Raw genomic sequence first — 18,176 nt, 5'->3', positions numbered from 1 at the left:
GCATCTGAACACATGATTTATTTCTTTTGAACCAGTACATTACAGTAATAATGTTATAAAAATTGTATTATTCATTATCCTCCAACCGGTTCCTCCTCTCTTTTTTTATTTTCTGTCCATCTGTTTTATTTCTCATCGCCGTCTGAACTTTACTGCGGTCACTGGACACGCGGACAGATTCTTTCCAAATATTATTACTCGATGGGCTTCTCCGTTTACTCAAAAATATTCTGTCTCTTTCTCTCTCCCTGTCTTCATCTCTGTTCATCAGCATCCCATATCTCGGCTGTGCGCTTCTGTTCTGACAAAAGCCACTGTGTTTCCTTTTAGGCACAAACTCTAAAGCTTTCTGCCAGCTCCCTGTTTCTTTAATGGTGGTCATAATGCGGATCATCTGATCCAGGGTCAAGTTCTTCGCACCCGAGTCCCAGTCCAGGTATTCATCGAGAGGAAGGCGAGCGGTGGCCAGTCTAAAGCGTTTCGCATTGGCCAAAGACACACCTGTATGTATGGAACGGTCGACCATGGCACCCACGACATACACTTTACTGTGATCAAAGCGATGCAGGACGTTTGGAGAATCGGCCGTGAGGTAGACGATGCTCTCTTGAGGAAACATCTCCACGTGTTGGCGAGCTGTTGCTGTGATGAACAGACGTTCCCAGGTCTCTGTTCCGTAGCGTTTAAGGAGTTCTTTGTAATAGGTTCCATTGGGCTGAAGGTTACAGAAATGCAGGTGAAAGGGGTCGACGGATCTACGGTTCCATCCCTCCATCTCCATCAGCTGTGAAATGGTGTTTTCTATCTCTCTCCGTGTCATGTGCTGCTCGTAGCTCATGTCATACACCAACGGCTGCCCGAAGCGCATGGTCTGCGCACCCCTCCAGTTTAGAAGCGTGTCCATAGACCGGCTCCAGAACCTCAACAGGAATGTGTTCTTCAAGGCATCTCCAACATCTTTTTCACATTCATCATCAACCTCCGCTTTCCTCTCCAAATTCTTTTCTTCCTTCTTCTCCTTCTTGATGACCTTGTGCCGTTCCTTGACGGCCAAGAACTTGAGAAACTTCTTTTTAGCAGACTTCGTGGTCAGTCCAGAGAGATGCTCCAGCTGCTCATCTGTGATAGTCTTCGGGACCATCTTTCCAGCGTGATGCCACATCTCCACCAGCTCTCGATTGGCGTCCATCATAGACGGCTCGGCCTCGGCACGTGGAGTTAAATTCTCCTCGTCGTTTCTCTCCTCATGCAGGGCCTGAGATTTCATCATGGATTTCCAGATGTCCAGATCAAGTTTTTCAGCAGGAACTGCTTCATCTTTCCGGACGCTCCAGCTGGTGCTGATGGGTCGAGTTAAGACACGTTCAGAAGAAACTGAGCAGGCCACCAGAAATCTGAAACACACCACATGTTTCCTCAAAACAGTCTGAAATGGGGCAGAGGTGTTTCTCCATCGCACAGCCCGTGAGCAAAATCTCTGAAGCATCATCACTGACGTCTTTCCAAAATTACACAAGTGCTTTCTGTAGGGATACCTGTAAAAAAAGTCAAATGTTGTTCATTTACATTACAGGCGAGACTGAGACTAGCCACAGTTTACATTACTCAGAATATTATCATTCCTGTAAAACCCTAAAATCATTGCAGAATGTATATGTGTAATGACAATAAAGTTGAATCTAATCTAATCTAATAAAAATTATTGACTACAAAATAACCATTTTAAATCAACACTCCCAGAATTAGAGACAAAACCATACAATTACAGACATTACATTTCTGTGACAACTTGCCCCGGTCTCTTCTACGTCTATCAATAATACATATTTATAAATACATACCATATCAACTGTATGTTCTCTCAGAATTTACTGTTGATCCTTCAAAAGGACACACGCTGCATGCTGTCATTACGATCGCCGGTGTGCAACAACAAAATGTACCGTGCAGAAACCTAAATTCACTACAATTTAATGGAATCGCAAAAAGCATTTAAACTTAAAAAAATATGTAGTGCACATATATATAAATATTTAAACAGTGTATTAGTGTTATTTAAGATAAATGATAAAGCACATTTATATGTATCAACACATGCGTTTTTGGTTTCCGCTCGGATGATACATAGTGTGACGCCTCACAACAGTAAACATCTAACGGAGTCCATAGACATGCTTCAGATATTCTTTTAAACGTGTATGAATTGAGTTAAATAACTATGAGTTTTTTTCTTCCTAAACTGTCGTGTAAGAAAGATCTGGATGAGGCGATTAAGAAAGTCGCCGAGAAAGTTTTAGTGCTGCGATTCGGTAGAGACGAAGATTCGGTGTGTCTACAGCTCGATGAGATCGTGAGTTTAATCAGATTTTTATTCAACTTGGAGTGTCACACGATTCCCTTTTATTAATTACACTGATTATTAATATCGTGTTAATACAACAATATTTACTACCCATAAATTATCAGTTTGAGTCTACTTTACCATTCAAAATGTTCACGATATTTTGCTGATTTATCTATAATTTATCGATTTATTTTTTGGTCCTACCGACGACTATAACTTACTTGACTGAACATTAACATTAAATGGGATAAAATTCTGAAAACAACATATTTATTCCATAATAATACCACGTATTTATTCCTTTTATTGTGTCATTTCTTTTGAAAACTTTCATTTATTAACATTTATTGAATGCATTATCACTACATACGTATTTGATGCACAGCAAACAATGAGCCACTTGCACAATTATACAATTAAATTATATTGTGCAGTGCAAGTAAACAAATTTTAACAAATATAATCTTATTGTAAAGGATTACCACCATTTTTTCGTTTCTGTACAATTTAATCTTATGTCTGCTGTTCTAAAATGTATTGTGTAAAATTGTGAGTGCCAAAGTGCAATAAAATCAAAAATAAATTGTGCTAATTTTATTGAAATGTATTATATCTTTACATTGGTTGTGTTTTTAAGCTTTAAGTCCTGACAGTAATTCATTTTACGTATTGTGTGTAATACATTTGAGTATCTGTTCTTTGGCAGCTGTCAAAAACCGCTCATGATTTGAGTAACATGGCCAGTATTTATCTGGTGGATGTGGACCGAGTGCCCATTTACAAGCGATACTTTGACATCAGCTACATTCCCTCGACTGTCTTTTTTTTCAATGGCCAACATATGAAAGTTGATTATGGGTAAGTTCAAATAAATATATTTTCATCATTCCATAATTCTATAATTTGCCTGGTAAGCACCGTTGTTTCTTGAGGCATTCCAGTTTCCATTTGTTCTTGTAATACATCATGACCCTTTGATCCGGATATCAACAGTAACAGGATGTCTTTCAGCTGAAAGGAACAAGCACAGCATCTGTGGTTAAAGTGTAAAGATTAACTAGAAATAATTTCTGTTGAAACTTAGTTCTTAGTTAATTCTGTCATCAATTACTCTCATCTTCCATAGTATTTCTATCCCCTACTATGGTAGAACATGGGTGATGAGATCTGTTTGGTAACTGACATTCTTTCAAATACCTTCCGTTTGTATCATTCATCTCAGACTTTTATTTATCTCCACGCAGATCGCCAGATCACACCAAGTTTGTTGGAAGCTTTAAAAGCAAACAGGACTTCATGGATCTGATCGAAGTGATCTATCGAGGTGCCATGAGAGGAAGGCTGATCGTTCACAGCCCGATCGACCCGAGAAACATTCCCAAATACGATCTGCTTTACAACGACATCTAACACTGAATTTCATTACCAGCACAGATCAGTCAAGAGTCTAGATAATACGACTAGTTAAAGGGAAAGTTCGCCTGAAAATTTAAATTTGGTCTGAGAAAAATATTGATTTGGAGTCTTTCAATTTCATGTGAACTGTCCCTTTAAAGTGGGTTTAAGTTCCTGCATCAGTTAAACCGATGAAGAGTTTCCTGTGGAAACGATTTATTCTCTCATGTTGTTTTTCGTTTTTGTATGATGTTTTAAAATAAATTGATTAAAGGTCATATTGGTTATACACCAAACAGTTTTAAGTGTGTTGAAATACACAAATTCAGTGTAATTTAACTTTAACCCTAAACTACAGAAGGACTGTATCGACTGGTTAACATAGATCATAGTATTTGCATTGTGATATTGGATTACAAAGGCAAACATTTTTCTGTAGTTTGATCGTTCACAATACGACCGGAAATGTGCATTAAATAAATAGATTTCGAACATTTGATGCAAATTCTTTTATTTCATAAACTCAGTCCAGAATGTCAATAAGTAGGTGAATTGTTATTTCGGTCAGTGGCTCGACTCTTGCTTCTCGTGATGATTTCAAAAGGAATCGGTGGGGCTTTGGGTTTCATTATCTTGGTGAAGAAACGAAACACAGACTCCATACAGACCGCAGGCACAGAGTCGTGGCATTGCGTGCCCGCTGATAACTGCGGGCAACCTGCCTTCAGTGACCCCACAGAGCGATTCAGTGGTTTTGTGCTGAGAATCCAAGACCTCGAGTGAGATTTCAGCCAATCACGACCGGCTTTGCCCAATGGCTGATGCCACAAGCTATGAGATGAGTCTAGGAAAGCCACAGCCTTCACTCGATCCTGAACCTCCTCCAGCCAGTTGCAAAGCAGATTTACAAAAGCCAGTCCTCCATAGCCGTGAGCTACAACAAAGACGTGCTCAGCAAAACTTTTGGAAATCAAACGGTCCCAGACTAACTGCATGTGCCTTTCCAGGGGTTGACCACCTTCGTTGGGATTCATGAGGATAACTGCGCGCGATTCCAAAGCAGCCCAGCGCAGGTAGGGAATCTGACTGCCTAGCTCCAGTCCTTCGTGTGCCACCATCTTCCAGCTCCACACACCGCATCTCATGGATCCCCAGTCCTGAATCAGAACCACGAGGCTCCCGGGATGCTCCAGCGCTCCTGGACTCAAAAATACAAAACTCTCCTCGTCGAGATAAAACCTGATGAGATTAAACTTTTCTTCTAGGAGGTTGTACACTTGTCGAGTGATGTAATGACACAAGGTTTGATGTTGTCTTTCAGTTTCCCTGACATCATCTAGTTTGAAAGGAAACCTGTAGGGTTCATAGGTTTCTATGTGTCGCAGGTAGCCTTCCCCGTTGAAAGAGTACGGAAAATCAGTCTGATTATAGCTCGGCTCAGAGCCCCTCAACATCATTCGTGATCGATTGCATTTCAATAATTTCGTTCTGAACTACAAATTCTTTGCTTTTACAAAGTGAATTCAACGGCAGTAGCCACAAACACATTATCTAAGAACACTTTAGCATCTGAGAACTACATAAAGTTTCTTGCATGTGTTTTACTCTTGAGATGTCTTTAATTGCAGACAGGTGATGCTAATTGGATTGAGGGTGTGGCTTCATTTTCTTGCATCCCAGCATGCTGTGCACTTAATATGTACTTTATACTGCCCATTTCAGTAAAGAAGTATAGGGGATTTTTTTTATCTGTGGAACATATGAACACATTCTACGTTTACATCTGTTTATTTGTCAAAGGGTAGAGTGATCATGTTAGTATTAAAATTGATATCAAATCAATAAATGTATTCCTTATTTTGTTAAGGGTACACCTGTTCTGCGATATGGTATAAAATAAAGCTCGATAAAAAATATAAATGTATAAAAAAATCAAATTGACAGAACACGAGCATAGATCCAACACGCGGAACTGAAGAACTACAGCTTGTAGTTCCACCGGCGGGATCTGAGCGACGCACCGGATCAAACATGGCAGCGACCTTGTGCAATGCATGAGATTCTGATGTAAATTATAAAAATACAAATAAGTGAATGTTGATATGTTAGATCTTTGCCTTGCATATTGAACTGTATGTCTAGTCATGTGTTCAAAAGTAAGGTGTGTGTTTTTCGGGATCTCCCGGACATCAAACTGGACAGGTAAGTTTGTTAAAGAAATGGTTTATTTTATGATCATTTTTTAACACTATAGAAATATAATGGTAAAATTACTCAGTATTAATGATTTAATGACTCCTGACATTTAGTAGCCTGTATATCACCTCATTTACTAAAATTCGATGATTATTTAATGAAACCTTGCTACGCATTTGGAATAACCGTTTTATAAAAGCAAGAATGAGTGGGTTACAGGTGCATTTTATGACTTATTGATTTATTACACCTACTGTAATAAAACAAAAATGCAAGGTTAATTTTTTTGTATTGAAACTGTACTTTTAATTATTCATCATATTTTAAACCGATTTGCATACATTAATTAATTAAAGGGGTCATATGACACTCCTTAAACGAATTTTATCGTTTGTTGTAGATGCAATGCAATGTGTATACACGATTTGAGGTTCAAAACGCTGTATTTTCCACATACGATGCATGTTTGTATCTCCTCTTTGCCCCACCTATCGGAAAGGAGACAAATTTTAACAAAGCTCATTGCTCTGAAAAGCAAGGTTTGGTATGATTGGCCATAACCAGTGCGTAATGATTGGTCGAATACTGCAAGCGTGTGTCGGAAATGTAACGCTGCTTACCATATTTGGAGCATCAGGTTCCAAACCAATTGTGCTGTCAGGTACCCCCACCTCACTTGTATACATTTGGGCGGTCTTAGTCAAATCACACCACGAACTGACATTGAATTGTGTGGGTGTGATTACATGATTCATTTCAGGCAGGTCTGGGTGAGCATTGGCTTTTAGATAGAATGTATCTTTTGACAATTTCATTTTTGCAATTTTATGTGTCTAATACTTGTATGGGCAACTTGTAACGCACCAAAGACACAGAAAAACACGTATTCGTGCTATATGACCCCTATAAAACCAGTTTCTTTCTTCCCAGAGTTCTTGCAGAGCAACTTGAAGGTTCTTTCAGCGGGGTTGAGGACTTATGAAGTACCACCAGACTTCAGTGGTATGTACAGTTTTTATTATAGTTAATAATTTATAGTGAGTAAATATAACTTACTCGTCACTATTGATGTAGTTCTTATCAGCATTTCACTGGTTAAGCAAGGTCAAGTACTCTCAGGCTGATTTGTATTTCACGTGAGACTTGTGTTAAATATAATTCATCACAGCATGGCTTTGAGTCTCTCATGCACTTAATGGCTAGTGGGCTTTTTCTGGGCTATAATAAAACTCTACATTCCAGTTAGAATTTAATGTTTTCCTTTCCTTTGCAGATGTGGTTTTACCAGATAGGCCTAAACTTAAGTTCCTCAATAAGGTCCCAAACTTTAAAAAAGCAAAGAAGGAGATGAAAAAGCTGCGCGACATCCAGGGACCAGCCAAAGCGGCGAACACATTCGTCAAAGGAGAATTTGGCATTGTGGTCAGTGTTCTCTTTTATCCTCAGGTCTTGAAACATGACATTTAATAATTGTTACAAGGGAGGTGGTGTGTTTGTAGAACTGAAGACAAAAAATGTTGTTGTTTCGGATTGTATTTCTTCTCATCTCAACGTTGTGTTGATTCTAGGCTATGGGTGGAGGATACCTGCACTGGGGTCACATGGAGATGATGAGACTGACCATTAACCGCCGCATGGACCCTCGCACCACATTCGCTCGCTGGCGCATCAATGCCCCATACAAGCCCATCACCCGTAAAGGGCTCGGTCAGCGCATGGGTGGAGGAAAAGGAGCCATCGACCACTACCTTACTCCGGTGAAATGTGGCCGGTTGATATTAGAGGTCGGAGGTCGCATCGAGCTGGCAGAAGTGGAGCCGGTGCTCTCTGAGGTGGCCAAAAAGCTTCCCTTTCCAGCCAAGGTTTGTTCATGAGCCGTCTTACATTACTGACTTCTGCTTCCTGCGTCTGTATAATCGTCTTTTCTTCACAAAAGGTGGTGCAATAAAAGTCTTGTGTAAATTAATGTTTCACCACTCAAGTGTCACACCACATGTAAAAACAAGGCTTCGATCCATAAGTAAAGTTTATCCTGCATGGAATAGGACTGTGTATTGTAGTTTGTTTTTGTTAAATCTGTTAAATGCTAATTAATATGAATAGGATTTTGTTAAAATTTTTATTTTTTACAGTATATCGATATAATAGCTTTAGATCAGTTAACGATGACAGAATTGTCATTTTGGGGTCATCTTATGTTTACCATGTCATATATGTTGCCGTTGTCCTGCATTATTCCTGTTTATTTCTGCAGGTGGTGAGCAGAGAAAGTCTGGCAGTGTTACAGCAGGAACAGGCAGAGAGAGGAGCCAACAACCAGAACCCCTGGACATTTCACAGGATCGCACAGTCCAACATGCTGGGCGTTCGCAAAGTCCTCAGCCCGTTTGACCTCCACAATCACGGACGCTACACTGGGAAGTTTTTCAACCCAGGAAGAGTGTAGTTTGTTTCTGAGATAAACATCACACCGCTTCAGATCTACTTAAGTCAGCATGTAGCTGAGGAGGAACTCTCTTTTCAAGCTTTTTGGAGAGGATGTGGTGTATTCAGAATGTTTGTATTGATGAAAAAATGGATTACCCTTGCATTTGTGTGGTCTGTTATTAATGTATCAGATACCAGCAGATGAAGATGCAGGTTTGATAAAGATGTCAAACAGGAAAGATGGTCTACCAAATGCTCTTCCAGCTTAACAGGAAACCGAGTTTGTTGTTTGTTGCACGGATATTAAACACAGGGTTTTGTATTTACTACATTGTGTTATAGAAATAAATTTGGTTTCCTGTGCTGTGTTGTTTAATTGTCTTTTTAGGATGTTTGGGAGAGAAGGAAGCTGTGTTTGTGCTTGCACAAATCCATAATTCAGCAGTGTGGCTCCACTTATATGTCAAGTATTTATATGACATCAGTGCATGTGTACTGTAAATGAAGGGTTTGGTTCCAAAATGAGATAACTAACTTTCAAAAATCATGTTTTCTATTATGTTATGATGTTTTTCTTGTTGTTTTCTTGTGTTAGTTAGCTGTATTTTTTTTTGTTATTATGGCTTAAATAAAAACAAACCAACTGCTGTGTGATTGATATTAACTGGAATGCACAATAAAGAAAAACATGAATAAAAAAACATTTTGGAACCAAACTCTTCAAATGACGTCATATTTCACTCAAAATTAGTTGACAATGCAAAGTAATTTTTACGTTCATATAACATATTTGCTGCATTTAACATATACAGAGAAAACAATGTAGCATTTCTGCCGTCAAAAAAAATCCATCTTGTTTATTAAGAGTATTACGGGTTGTGTTTCTTTTATTTTGTTCGTGCAGGGCTGCGCAGACACGCATGTGAAGTCTGCTCTCGCGATAGTGTTACTCCACCGCGCATGCGCAGTTCACTTCCCGTTTTGAATCGTGAGGCGCGAGTCTATACGTTCGGAAAACAGGCAGTGAGGTAATAAATGACACACATAGGTTTGCGTTTGTATCAGTGTATACTTTACGATATGTTTTTAGTCATTTTATGTTTGTGCTGGTTGTGTCGACTAAACATCTTACTGGAAGAAAACTACACGTTTAATACAATTAAACGATGGTCATTTTTCGTCAGTCTCTCGTTACAAAACGTAACGTTACCTTAACTGAGGGTGCAAAACTGCTCTTTCTACGATGTTTAGCAGATGTTTTCCACAGCAGATGATTTCAAGATCTTTAGCAAACATAAAAGCACTTAAAAGTTATAAAGCACGATTTTCAATAGTCAGGTAACGTTAAATGTGACTTTCAGTACTGGCTCATCCATAACGGTACATATTTCAAATACAAATCCTTCATTTTAGATATAAAACGAGTATAGATGATACTTTTGTAATATCTGGACCTATCAACAGGAGTTTAGGAAAATGTAAACTGATGGTTCAATGTGCCGATGTATTTTTAATGTAATAATGTCATTTGTGTTTAATGCAATTCTGGCACATTGTAGGTCAAAATGAAGACATCGCGAGGGTCCGGAAGGGCCTCAACAAAGGGCCCCAGAGGAACCGCAGAGAGGAAGACAAATGTAAGATCTCTAATAAGACAGTAACCTTTTCTGACATTCAAATGGACATTTAAATATTACAAATGACAGCCTTCCAGAAGACTGATTGTAATTTATTGTTTTGTCAAGTTAATTCAGTGTTACCTTATAATTGAAGCAAAACAGTAAAGCTCATTTTTCTTTTTAAATATCTCAAAATAAAGCAAAACAGTTGTTCTATGTTTGCCATTAATATCATGAGATTAAATTTGCAGTATAATATGAAATTTATGTTTTGCAGAAGTCTAAGCCCAGCACTGCAGACTCGCACCGGGGACAGTCACAGAAGAACGGAGGTAAGTTGTGAAACTAGGATTTGTCTGTACTTGAGACTTGTTGCGTAAGTGAAGGTTGTTCCGAAACTCATCGTGGTTGTGACTTCTCAAAACTCATATAAACAATTTATTCACCTGAAAACGTTTTCTTATTTTCGCCCTCATGCTATTTCTCTGCCGTTTTGCCTTCTGTGACACACACAACCAGATGTTGAGCAGAACATTTTCACAGAGTTTTTCTTCCTTCTTTATCTTTCTGGTAAAACCTCAGCAGTGGCCAGAAACACCAAAAGTCAGCAATCATGGAAGCCGCTGTCCAAGTCTTCTCTTCTGGCTCTTGACAACATGCTGGGTTTGTCTTTTCTGTGAGTAGTGTTGTCTTATTTGCTATGGTTAGATTGACTTTCCTCGAACATCTTCCTGGTCTGATTTGAATCTTTCTTCATGTCTTTGTCTCAGATCTGTTCTGACATTGAAAAACAAAGAAAAAGACGAATCCCAGAAGCATCTCAACCTTCTCAAAAATCAGTAAGATAAAATGCATGCCTTCACGGGGTTCCTATGGCCATGAATTCAAAATCGATGGGCAAACTATAGTCATACTGAAAGTCAAATCTTGTTTTTACACAAAGAGGTGGAGTTTTAATCTTACTTCTTTACTTATTCAACTAATTTAGTATACAAATAATGTCCGATAGTTGGTCAGATAGCTGTCATAATCTGCAGAAATCTATATGACTATTATAAACAAACAAACATCATTCAGTCAAAGGTCATAGGAATCATGTTCTCTACATTCTCCCAAACTACAATCTTATGAGTTTTAAACATAAGATGTGGCTGTTATCTGTTTGTTTTTAGGTTTCTGGCTCAGTGTGCACAGCTTTCTGTTCCTCCCAGAAAATATGGAGACATCATCAACGTTTCCCATCAATTCAAAGCCGAGAGCAAGAAGTCTGAGCAGGGCAAGAAAACGCTCGAGGCTCTAGAGGTGACCAAAAAAACCCCAGAAGGAATCAATGTCATCATTTGTTCATGAAATAAAACTATTATGTTTAAAACTATCATGTATGTTTAGGAGAACATGCGCTCGATTGTTGGCACTCTCGAGGAGATGGAAGTAAAGATGGACCGTTTGGAAGAGAAATGTCGGATTTTCAGGAGCAGAATAGAGGAGGAAGAGGAAAACGCGCAAGAGGTTCGAGTCTTGCTTGTTCGAACAAGCAAGGTTCGAACTTCACCTTCTGGTGTTTTTATGGCACAGCACTAGTTTTACTTGACCGGCATGATTTTTAATTCTCTTTCAGATTCTTCAGCTGCCAAAACAGACAGTCCTGCGCCTTCCTGCTTTACCGCCTCGTCCAGTCAATGAGCCGTCACTACAGGTATAGTAAACCCAGTTAGTCACAATCAAACGAGCGAATGTGGTAATGTCTGTCAAAAACAGGTCCGGTTTATACGTCATTGCGAAGTGAAAGGAAATTATGCTAGTTTTGGAGAGAACGGGCATGTTCTCAGACAACTTGCGGTTCTTTGGCTGTAGCAGTGTGTTTTCTTTCACAGGCTGCACATGACAAGAGGTTTTTACACCTTTGCCACCACTTCTCTACAGTGGTATGGCACTCTAGTGCTGTATAATGTGAACAGAAATGCGTAAACCAGTCGAGCATGAGAAACTAGTTTTGACCTTTGCAAGGAGCAATAACAAAAAGGAACAGTCTTGGTGCAAAGCTTCCATGAAACACTGTTTCGACATTCAACAACAGTCCCGTTTTTAGAAGTGTTGTGCAAGTCATATTCAATATTGCCCTTGTTAATCGGATCATTTTTGAAAAAGTCACTGGCGTGTAATTTTTTATGAATTGCAGTGGTTTAGCATGGTTTAAATGACAATTTAAGAACAATAATCTACACAATCTACAATTGTTGACATTAACTAACATTAATAAAGATTAAAGGCGGGGTGTCCGGTTTTCGAATTACGCTTGTTTAGACAAAGTCAGGCCAAGTACCAAAAAAAACCTGTAGCCAATCAGCAGTAAGGTGCACAGTGCACAGGACGGACATAAGTCGAGCCAAGCGCTGACGAAAGTGAAAGATGGGTAAGGGGGGGTGTCTGTTTTGGTGATTTAAACATCAACAACGGCTAAGCGAAATCGGACATCCCTCCTTTAATAATAAAAACGAATTGTTCATTGTTAGTTCATGTTAGCTATTGCAGTAATCATAATAAAAAAATACAACCTTATTGTAAAGAGTTTAAAATATGAATTTTCAGATATGTGAGACAAAATGTAAATGTTGCATCCTGTTTGTGATTGGTTCTTTAGGAGCACATGATGAAGATGGTACCCAATCCCAGTGCAGTGGTCAAAGCTCTTCAGACAGATCCAGTCGTGGAGGATGTGAGGACGTTCCTGACTCTTGCACACAAGCAGGTGGATGCAGTGCAGACAGATAGAAACACACTCCTAGACTAATGTTAGTGACCTTACAACCACAGGACAGACTCGCACACCATTCAGAAGATTTTATTATTATTGTATTCTTTTTTCACGACAAAAGCAGTAGTTGAACTAAATAATTGCTTATGTATTTCAAAATGACTCATTGTGTAACAGCACCTTACAAACATGACATTTACCGGATGTGAGTTCTTAACTCTTACCTTATCTAATCTGTGTAAAAAGATTCATCACATGCCTTAGTTGTGCAGTTCACATGCTTGCTAGTTTTTATATGTGATCTGACAATTAAAGCTTTGAAAATGAATTGAAAATGTTTCTCTGTACTTTAAAGTCCGCATACCTACTTCCACAGATACCTGGTAGCATTTCTGCGGCTTTCTTAATACTGAATCTGAGAACTTCACTGTTCTGTTGAATGTCTTTGATAAGTTGTTGAGTTTTTTTAAACGCAAAGGCCACACGATGGTGTCGTGATTTCTTTGATAACAATAAAAACATGCTCCAAATCCTTTCGTGTCCTGAAAATACAAAGGTCCATTGAAAATAAAGGTCTCTTATGTTGCACCATGATCGCTAACATTGTTTTTTATTAAAGTTTTGTATCGCCAAGGTAACAACACAGGTAAGCACTTTTTGTCGTTTCTGAGCAGCTAGCAGTAGGTCCAGGTGTGTCGCTGACCTCCACTCTTTTGAAACCTGTAGCGAGAGATTCACGTTCTCTCCCTCTAAATCTGAGAGTCCTTCCTTCTCAAGGATTTTCTTCGCAAAGAATCTGAAAATTCGTCGTTGAAAACTCGCTCAAACGTAGAGAGAAGGGATTCACGCACGGTGCGGCTCAATCCACGTGCCGCGAACACGTACAGGATGGGATTGAGCGCGCTCTTTATGTAAACCAGAAACAGCGCCACGTATGCACCTCCGATCGCTCCTCTGTAGAGCTGCGATCGTTTGGGTGAAACAGCCCTCAAGAAGCGACAGGTAAAGTATGGCACCCAGCAGGTGAGGAAGAGGATCATGGTGAGGAGAAGCACTCTGTAGAGTCGGACAAGCCGCTGGGACGTGTAACTCGGTCCGGTCGAAGAGGTGGGAGAGGTCGGCACCACAGTGGCGGACTCCGTCTTTTTCGCGCAAAACAGCACTGCGATGTTGCAGGACAGAAAGATCACCAGAGGCATCAAGAAGCCTGCAATGTTTTCCACCACAATCAAGGTTTTTCCTGAACCCTCGTCGCTTTCTATGCAGTTGGTGTGATTGTGATCAACATAGAGTTTGGCTGTACTTATGTAGGGAGTTGCCAAAACTGCCGCTAACACCCAGATTAAGGCACAGACTAGCCGCACGACCCATCGTGGGCGTCTCAGTCGAGCCCAGACAGGTCTGAGCAGACACAAGCAGCGCTCCACTGCTACGGCGCACAGCAGGAATGCGCTTGCGTACAATCCGAGACAGCGCAAGTAGATGACCACCTTGCACGTGGGTTCCCCCAGTGTCCAGCTGAAGTTATGCGCCAGGTAGGATAGCATCAGCGGCGTGCGTAGCAACAAAACCAAGTCGGCAAACGCCAGGTTTACTACGTAGGTCCGGAAGCTGCCAGCACCCTGCGTCTCGCCCGCCGTTCCCTGGCTCCGACAGCGAACCCGTATCCCCAAGGCCCAGACCACCAGACCGTTTAGAAACACACCCACAATGAAGATTAGAACGGTCACGATAATCTGCAGAATCCGCATGGCCTCGCCGGGGTAGACTGTGGGCTCGGTGTGGTTGGAAGTGATGTTAATCATTGCTTTGAAGTACGCTAATTCTCTGTGGAAATAAGAAAATGGACTTATGAATTAAACCTTACATCTGTATGGCATTCAAACACCGTCAACCCATCAGTTTTAGTAATATTTACTAACATCACTTTTCTTGCTAAATGTGGCCGAATGATGGAAAGGAAGTGGTTTACCATTTCCTGTTTCAAAAGTATTTTGAAACAAGAACAAACTTATTTCTATGAAATAAACTTGATTATCAATAAAATATAAATGAAATAAACTATAATTTTTCTAGACAGATATTTTTGCACATGGCAGTAAGCTTGAATACTTATTGGGAGGGTTAGTTTATTTCTTGACAGTGGGCCAGTCTGAACAACCACAATTGGGGTTTTGGCCACTTGAAAACATTTGCCTGCGACAGAAAGTGTGCAAGACTTTTGGTCTGTGCATGTTTGAGACATAGCAAAGCTCCAAAGTGCCAATAAATTAAGCTAAACCACACTTCGGATGGGTATTGCAAGCTTCGTATCCCAGCACGCATCATGTCCAGGTTTTCGCATGTCTTGAAATTGCGAGGCGTCCCTAAGGATGTTCATTGTTTTAAAGGAAATAATAAACTCAACTTGTTGCACTTTTTATTGATGCAAAGATTTTGTCTTGGCTTTGCAACTGCTTTTTTAGTGCATGAATTTTAGCCCAACAATTACCAACATGTGTCATGCTATATCTTGAACGTATCGAAAGTCAAAAGATACAAATGTGTAAGCTTGCTTGTCCCATAGGGTAATCATTAGTTGAGCGTGGGTATTCGTGAATTCCCTATGATTTTAATGTCCTTCATTTATTCACCTTCATGTCACACTTCACTCTAATATGGAACACAAACAACATTGTTGTTTGCTTACCAATGTTCTTCAGAAGAAAGTCATGCAGATTTGAAATGACATGAAGATGAATGATAAAAGAATTTTCATTTTTGGGTGAACTTAAACTTTCTGTACACTAAAAAATAAAAATGACGTTGAACCATTGTTTTTGGTTTTCCAAAGAAGCTTTCAGTCCATATATATAAATAACCACTTTCTCACCTTTTTTGTAGAAATCTAAAGAGCCATTTTGCATTATACAGCATAAATGTTTTGATGTTATTAATGGTTCATACAGCTTTCCTGTAACTCAGTGGGAGCATTGCGTCAACAACGCAAGGTTCGATCCCAGGGGATTGCACATACCTATGTATAAATGTATAGGACATTGCAATGTAAGTCGCTTTGGATAAATGCGTCTGCCAAATGCGTAAATGTAAATACAGCCCGACAAAAAAACTTTAAGGAATTTTACAGATATTTGATCTGATTCGACTTTCCAGGTGAAAAACCCGTTCAGCCCTAAAGTGGTAGTTCATCCAAAAACTTAAGTGTTTAACCATTATTTCACCCTCGTGACGTTGCCCGTCTGTATGACTTCTGCAGCACACAATTGTATGAACTTCTATTGTATAAAAACAAAACAGAGACATCTTTTGTGTTCCACAAAAGAGTCATGTGTAGGTTTTAAACCACATGACTATGAATAAACAACCGCAGAATTTATTATTAGGGGTGAACTTTGCATTTCACTTCAACCATTGCTGGTGCAAAAGCAGATTGCATTTAAATGTACGGATGAGATTACATAAATTCCTGCGAATTAGCCAATTTATAACATTTGTGTTTGCTAAATCCAGCATCACTATTACACAAACCTGTACTGATTTGAACCAACTCCATTGTTTTTAACCCTTTAGGCAAAATGTCCTAAACATTCTGTGATGCGTATGACACCATTGATTTCTGTTTAATATTCAATGTTTAAAGATGTCTGACCTGCAAATACAGTAGATGAATGGCATATTGGCTGTAAAAATCCAATAGGTCATTTTGGCAACGCATTAATGCTTTGTGAGTTTTTTGGTAAAACGATTTAGTTTCAGTATTATGACAGCAAATTCATGTCACGTTGAATGAGATACTCTCAGGAATGCTAAACTCCTGATTCCGCACGTTCTCCTTCCCTTCACAACCTGTTTACACACATCCACACTGCGTGTCTGGTATGTGAACACACCTTCAACACGGCTCACCCTGAAAAAACCTTCACTGCATAACAGCATTTCAACAGGGAGTTTCAAGCTTTAGTTCTCTAAGAAACAATTTCTTCTCAGATCTCATAGTTTGAAGGGGTTAGAAGGAGCAGATCTTACCTTGTGAGGAAGTTTGGACGGCTCGTGCAGAGATGTTTGACAGGAGACTGATGTTGGTTGAACTGATCGATAAGAGGGAGTGTGTTGTGCATAAAGTAAGGGAGTGTTTTCACCCACGCTGTGCGTGTGTATGTGTGTTTCATGTCGATTGCAACATCAATTGTCGCTTTTGTTACCTGTCATAATGAAACTAGATATAGTGCTCAGATACAAGACACTGATTTGCAAGATTTGAGAAGATGTGATGTGATACTGTTAAGTGATAAGTTAGACTAATAAGTTTAAAAGGTTGACTGAAATGTTTCTCGCGGAAAGATAATGAAAAACAGCCAAAAAGCTTAGATGTAAAATCTCTTAATGCTGTTTATTAATAAGCATCTCAGGGTGAGACCTCAAGAAGCTGCTTGATAAGAAAGAAGAACGTGTATATATATATTATTTTTTAACCAATTTTAGGTTATGGCTGACTACATTGAAGATACTTAAATATGAGTTTTTGGATTGTTAATAATTGTTAATAAAGTTTCAGTGGCATGAACTTAATGTGGCCCAAACTTAAAGGGACACTTTACCGAAAAATGAAAAGTGGGTGAGATCTGACATTCTTCCAAATTTCTTACTGTGTGTTCAGGAAAACAAAGACATTTTAATAGGTTTGGAACAATCTAAGGGTGAATAAATGATGACAGAATTTCCGTTTTTTGGTGAATTATCACTTTAACCTCCGCATATAATCAACAACTAGTGTTTATATAATATAACACAATTACTATACAATAAAATATTAATATACGTTAATTATATTACCAGCCAGACCGATTATACACAACTTGGTCCCATGAAATCTTCTTTAGTTTTATTTTTATTAAAAAATGTTCATAACTGATCTAATAACGGCCTGCGTTTTTTTGTTTTTATTTAAGACTATTTGCAGTTAACATTTGGATAGCAGGTTTGTTCAGCTATTAATAGAGCATAATTCAACTTAAAAACTGTAGTTTAAGTCAGAGGAAACCTGTAGAGGCTTGTCTGTTTTCTGTTTGGACACTTCTAACACATGTCAGTCTTGCTAACTGTGATAACATCAAACACTACCGCTGCTTATGTTCTCACATTCAGTGTGAAATGCGCTCAGCACTTCTCTCATGTTTAAATGTGTTTTTTAAGTGCATGTATGTATAATATTGGTGAATGTTTTATAAGTTTGAACCTCTACTAAAAAGATTGGGCTGTTCTCAACCCAGACTGTGAAATATTTTTTTCCAAAAAATCTATTTTCTGTAAAACTGGAAAAGCATTTCATGTAAATTGTAGGATATAATGTTATATATTTTGATGTTTGTTTACAGGAATATAGTTACATTAATTTAAATGTTATGTCTCATATAATAATTTATGTTTTGAATTACAATAA

The 18,176-nt window shown here is 38.9% G+C and overlaps 6 protein-coding genes across 7 annotated transcripts; 3 read left to right on the top strand and 3 right to left on the bottom strand.

The window, feature by feature from the left end:
• Nucleotides 1–2: 2 nt before the first annotated feature.
• On the bottom strand, nucleotides 3–1,938 carry trmt10c (tRNA methyltransferase 10C, mitochondrial RNase P subunit). The gene is made up of 2 exons (XM_056772788.1): nucleotides 1,842–1,938; nucleotides 3–1,535 (listed from the first exon to the last, which is right to left on the bottom strand). The coding sequence occupies exon 2, from the start codon at nucleotides 1,487–1,489 to the stop codon at nucleotides 68–70; it is 1,422 nt and encodes a 473-aa protein (XP_056628766.1). The 5' UTR covers nucleotides 1,490–1,535; nucleotides 1,842–1,938; the 3' UTR covers nucleotides 3–67.
• Nucleotides 1,939–2,135: 197 nt separating this feature from the next.
• On the top strand, nucleotides 2,136–4,238 carry txnl4b (thioredoxin-like 4B). The gene is made up of 3 exons (XM_056733767.1): nucleotides 2,136–2,350; nucleotides 3,051–3,202; nucleotides 3,589–4,238. Exons 1-3 carry the CDS (start codon nucleotides 2,219–2,221, stop codon nucleotides 3,752–3,754), a joined length of 450 nt encoding a protein of 149 aa, XP_056589745.1. The 5' UTR covers nucleotides 2,136–2,218; the 3' UTR covers nucleotides 3,755–4,238.
• Nucleotides 4,239–4,275: 37 nt separating this feature from the next.
• si:ch73-41e3.7 (uncharacterized protein LOC572312 homolog) lies at nucleotides 4,276–5,193 on the bottom strand. Its single transcript, XM_056730230.1, has one exon. It carries the CDS (start codon nucleotides 5,191–5,193, stop codon nucleotides 4,276–4,278), a length of 918 nt encoding a protein of 305 aa, XP_056586208.1.
• Nucleotides 5,194–5,746: 553 nt separating this feature from the next.
• Nucleotides 5,747–8,725, top strand: mrpl16 (mitochondrial ribosomal protein L16). The gene is made up of 5 exons (XM_056731755.1): nucleotides 5,747–5,941; nucleotides 6,866–6,937; nucleotides 7,209–7,357; nucleotides 7,504–7,797; nucleotides 8,190–8,725. The coding sequence occupies exons 1-5, from the start codon at nucleotides 5,884–5,886 to the stop codon at nucleotides 8,379–8,381; spliced, it is 765 nt and encodes a 254-aa protein (XP_056587733.1). The 5' UTR covers nucleotides 5,747–5,883; the 3' UTR covers nucleotides 8,382–8,725.
• A 599-nt stretch (nucleotides 8,726–9,324) lies between these two features.
• Nucleotides 9,325–13,330, top strand: cenpq (centromere protein Q). 2 transcript variants are annotated; one of them, XM_056731812.1, is made up of 9 exons: nucleotides 9,325–9,390; nucleotides 9,922–9,999; nucleotides 10,259–10,313; nucleotides 10,564–10,657; nucleotides 10,752–10,820; nucleotides 11,154–11,283; nucleotides 11,371–11,490; nucleotides 11,600–11,677; nucleotides 12,623–13,330. In XM_056731812.1, the coding sequence occupies exons 2-9, from the start codon at nucleotides 9,928–9,930 to the stop codon at nucleotides 12,770–12,772; spliced, it is 768 nt and encodes a 255-aa protein (XP_056587790.1). In that variant the 5' UTR covers nucleotides 9,325–9,390; nucleotides 9,922–9,927; the 3' UTR covers nucleotides 12,773–13,330. The 2 variants fall into 2 exon arrangements, with proteins under 2 accessions (XP_056587790.1, XP_056587783.1); XM_056731805.1 differs by having other exon boundaries at nucleotides 11,371–11,520.
• Nucleotides 12,808–16,844, bottom strand: LOC130408305 (C3a anaphylatoxin chemotactic receptor). The gene is made up of 2 exons (XM_056731795.1): nucleotides 16,763–16,844; nucleotides 12,808–14,563 (listed from the first exon to the last, which is right to left on the bottom strand). The coding sequence occupies exon 2, from the start codon at nucleotides 14,539–14,541 to the stop codon at nucleotides 13,486–13,488; it is 1,056 nt and encodes a 351-aa protein (XP_056587773.1). The 5' UTR covers nucleotides 14,542–14,563; nucleotides 16,763–16,844; the 3' UTR covers nucleotides 12,808–13,485.
• Nucleotides 16,845–18,176: the final 1,332 nt, after the last annotated feature.

This window comes from Triplophysa dalaica, chromosome 2 (assembly GCF_015846415.1).
Source record: "Triplophysa dalaica isolate WHDGS20190420 chromosome 2, ASM1584641v1, whole genome shotgun sequence".
In the NCBI taxonomy this organism is placed as follows: Eukaryota; Metazoa; Chordata; class Actinopteri; order Cypriniformes; family Nemacheilidae; genus Triplophysa; species Triplophysa dalaica.
The sequence above is the reverse complement of the archived record's forward strand: the minus strand, read 5'-3'. Positions and strand labels throughout refer to the sequence as shown.